Raw genomic sequence first — 4549 nt, forward strand, 5'->3', positions numbered from 1 at the left:
CCATCTTTATGCATGTCTCCATCATATATTTTTCTATAGCATTTCGTTATGCTGGAACGTTTCGTTCTTCTGGAACGTCTAGCTCTTCTGGAGCATTTTGCTTATCGGGAGCGTTTTGATCTTTTGGATCTTTCCATTATCTATAAATTTTTCTCTTCAAAAGCGTTTAGTTTTTCAAGAACTTATAACTTTTTATGAGTTTTTTGCTCTTTCGAAACTTTTAACTCTGTTAGAACTTTTAACTTTTCTGTAGGTTTCAGCTCTTCTGGAGCTTTTATCTCTTCCAGAGATTTCAACTCTCCTGGAGTTTTTAGTTTTTCTGAGCTTCTAACTCTTTCGAAAGTTCTAACTTTTAAAGACATGCATGTTTCATTGTCTTTAACCATATTAATAAAATAAATTAAATAGTTAAACATAAATAAATAACGAAACAAATAAAAATTAAAATAGTTAGCATATATGTTAATCGTGTTCTAGACGAAAGTTATTAAACAGTTATTCAGGAACGTTTTTATATATATTCTAGATATATATTTTTCATATAGTTCTTTTGGAACTTTTTTTCATATATGTCTTCGGGACATTTTTAAGTATGTCTTTTGGACATAATATATTTTTCTTAGTTCTTCAGGAATTTTTTTTAAATGTATTCGGGACATTTATTATATTGAGGTAATGATCTGAGAAGACAACTACCATATGATCATAAACCAACCATATATTTGATCTGAAGAGATATAGTTTACTATAACGATCGGTTCAGAGAAGGCAGCGCCTATCATCCCGACCATAGATAAACGTAAATCGTGATGATAACGTATTATATATTATATGAAATATATGTAAGAATATATATATATATGTGTGTTTGTATATATATATATATGTATATATTATAATATATTAGAGATGAGAGAGAGGAGAGTAAGAAGAGACGAGAAGGGAGAGAAATTATTTCCCTTCTATTATTCACTTATTCACTTATGCTTTTTCTCTTACTTCATGTTACAAGCACATGTATTTATACAACAAAGAGGCGGTGTCTTTCCACGGTAAGTCGGCAAGAAGTAGATATTATAACATTAATAATAGATAATCATTATCCCTTTCTAACAAGATCGCAAATGTAAATGGTTTTTATTCATCATATAAAACGCAAAGAACTGTAGAAAGAAGAAAGACGTGGCGCCAACGCGTATGTTTACAGCGTCACACTCATCGTCTCTTATTATATATATCCAAAACCCATCTCAGATCCAATTCAGATCAGTTCGATCGTCTTTCTCAAAACATAACTACAACATTTAATAAAAGCAACAACTTCGGAAAATCTAAGGTACATAAGTTCTTTTTCTCTTCTTTACCGACCATATGATCTCTGACCCAAAAGTATTATGTTTCTTATGAATATTCCCTGTATTTCCAGTCTTCTTATATATCTGAAAATTTGGGTTCTTTTTTTATGATTTACTGCTCTTTACTTGGTAGATTGGGGTGCGAACAAAAAAATGAAAGGCTTAAACGTGTTCTGTCTAGCTGTTTGTTCTGTTAAGAGTCAAGCATCGTAAATATAAGTAATAAAACCAAAGGTCTCAGTATATTAAAAATCAAAGATCAAAATAACAGAAAGAATGGCTTAAACTTGTTCGATTTGGTCGTCCCTGCTTCCAAACTTATTGTTAATGCACGAACCGCATATAATTTGGTTGCTGGTCGGTTTGGCTTTAGATTCGTGAGAAATTTGCAGAGAGTCTCTTATATATATGCTTCCATTCTCATCCACAACATTATTTGTAAAAAAAAATCTTACAAATGTTTTCATCAACTTTCTGAATATTCTCGATTGTTGATTGACAAACTTCCGTATGATCCATTGACGGGTCAACTGATTTAAAGTATTTGATTGGTTTTGATTATATGATATCCTTGGCCACAGAAAAACGAATTGAACTGTAGAGAGAAACCATTACTGTTGCCAACAGTTTTCTATTATGAACTATTTTACAATAAAAGTGTTTTTTGTCTATTAGGGAATTATGTCACTGAACGAAGAAAATGTCAAGAAAGAGAAACTTCATGTAAACATGAAGACGCAGGAAGTGGATTCAAACAAGAAGGGAGAGAATGTTGAGTTGGAGATGGAAGTAAAGGCCAAGTCTGTTGAGAAGGTTAAAACAAAAAACAAAGAAGAAGAGAGTGGAGGGAAATCAAAGAAGGAAAAGGAAAAAGAAAAAATAAAGTACAAGAAGGATGACTCAAAGGTAGAAGAAGATAAAAATGACAAGAAGAAAGACGAAGAAAATGTTTTCAAGAAACATGGGAAACATAAAGAAGGGCATGGAGATATGGAAGTGGAAGAGCAAGATGAGGAAAAAAAAGATAAAGAGAAGAATCACGAGGAAGTATTGCAACGAAAGGAGTTAAAAGAAGAGTTAAAAGAAGAAGGAGAAGGTAAAGATAAGAAGAAAGAGAAGGATGAATCAGGTGCAGAGGAGAAAAAGAAGGCGGCTAAAGAGAAGAAACCGAAAGAAGAATCCAAGAGTAAGGAAGACAAGAAGATGAAAGAAAAGAAACTCAATGGTGCAGAGAAGAAGAATAAAAAGGGAGAGAAGGATGAGCCTAAGGAAGAGGTTGAAGGAAAGAAGAAGAAAGAGAAAAAAGAACATGATATGGAGGCTATAGACAATATTGTAAATGTGAAAGAGCAAAATGAAGAAGACAAGAAGAAAAACAAGGGTATAGAGACGAAACACGAGGATGTATCACCAGGAAAGGAGGGGATAGAAGAAGAAGAAGCCGCCAAAAAAAATAAGAAGAAAGAGAAGGATGAATCAGGTGCAAAGCTAAAAAAGAAGAATGCTGATAAAGAAAAGAAGATGAAAAAGGGAGAGAAGGATGAGCCTGAGGAAGAAGATAAAGGAAAGAAGAAAGAAGATGCTGGAACAGATCAAGAGAAGAAAGAAGAAGATCATAAGGAGGGAAAGAAAAAGAAGAATAAAGATAAGGCGAAGAAAAAGGAAATGAATGAGATTTATGAGAAAGAAGCAGAAGATGAGGATGAGGATGAAGGACAAATGAAGCAGAAAAAGAAAAAAGAGCCAAAGAAGAAGAATGACGAAAAAGATAACAAAGATGACAAGAAGCAGCAGGAAAGCCTTGACACTGAAGTGTTATCCAGAGATACTAAATCTGAAGAACCAGAAGCTAAGGCAGAGGAAGGCAACACAGAAGAGAAGAAGAACAAGAATGGAGAATTTGGAGAGGGTGATCAAGAGGGGAAGAAAACAAAGAAGAAAGAGAAAGAGAAGAACAAGAAGAAAGAATCAAAGGAAACGAAAAAGATAGAGGCTGAAGAAGATATGAAAGCTAATACTGACGTCACAGCATCTTCCAAGGGTAAAAAAGCAAACAAAGGAGAAGAAAACAAAGAAAAAGATGTGAAGAAGCTTAATGAAATCAAGAAGAAGGGTAATGGCATTGGTAAGCTGAAAATGAAGCTGGAGAAGATTGATGGAAAAATAAAAGCCTTAATGGAGACAAAGAAGAAATTGTGAATCAGATTAGAAGTGCAGAGGGAGAGCAATGATGGGAACACGGAAAAATGTTAGTAGAGACATAGCAACATGCAGGTAGAAACTGAGGCTAACATGTTTCTTGACAGTTGCACTGGACTTTTTGTTTTTCTCTCTGTTGAGTTGTGACAAATTAGTTTGGTTATTGTACCTTTGATGTTTTACATCCGTGTAATTCTTTATGTATTGTAGTCCTTTTTGAAAAGAAAAAATTAATCTCGAGTCTTGATTAGTCCTGAGCTAAAATACGATCCGAAAGGACCTCGGTCACATTGTGTTTTTGATTTAGGTTCGGATTCATCTGGGACCCGAATAACCCGGAAAAAACATTATGTTCATAAGATTTCAATTTATTTCGCATTTAGGATGATAAATGTTGGTGCGTATTGAATGTGTGTAGTAAATTTACATATTATCAATATCACATAATGTGATTCACATTTTTGAACATTCTACTCTCTCTCTCATTTTTTTTTATCTTTTACCATTATTAAGTGTAAATAAAAAGAAAACATGGAAGACCTGGATCGACAATTTTTCCCCCGGTCACCGACACCGACTCTTCCAAATCCAAATCTCGAAACAGCTTCATCGAGAAATCAGTTGCAGTTCCAGAAGAAGCAGAAGATGAAATGGAGACTCCTGCACCTGCATCTGAAAACAAAAGAAAATCAAATCCGAAAAGTGCAGCAGGAACTTCTTTTCCATCTAAGGGGAAGAAGAGAAATACAACACTATCATGAGAGAAGAATCAAGAAGAAGAGAAAGTTTCTGTGTATTCGATTGATTGTTTTGGTACAAAAGAGTATTTATACTCAGTCACACTCTGGTTAATCAGTACATTGGTTTACAATCTAGCTAATATAACCGAAGTAAACCACATATTCTGATATTCCCCTCAAGATGGTGAGAATATTGAAATGAGAGCCATCTTGGATAATAACTTGTTGAATTGAACTGGAAACAGAGCTTTTGTA

General features: G+C 33.9%; 1 protein-coding gene across 1 annotated transcript; it reads left to right on the forward strand.

Annotated features, from left to right (window-relative positions):
• The first annotated feature begins 1188 nt into the window (after positions 1–1188).
• On the forward strand, positions 1189–3807 carry LOC112082226 (DNA ligase 1). Its single transcript, XM_024149703.1, has 2 exons — positions 1189–1336; positions 2031–3807. Exon 2 carries the CDS (start codon positions 2037–2039, stop codon positions 3552–3554), a length of 1518 nt encoding a protein of 505 aa, XP_024005471.1. The 5' UTR covers positions 1189–1336; positions 2031–2036; the 3' UTR covers positions 3555–3807.
• The last annotated feature ends 742 nt before the right edge of the window (positions 3808–4549 follow it).

This window comes from Eutrema salsugineum, unplaced genomic scaffold (assembly GCF_000478725.1).
Source record: "Eutrema salsugineum unplaced genomic scaffold, Eutsalg1_0 scaffold_8, whole genome shotgun sequence".
Lineage (NCBI taxonomy): Eukaryota > Viridiplantae > Streptophyta > Magnoliopsida > Brassicales > Brassicaceae > Eutrema > Eutrema salsugineum.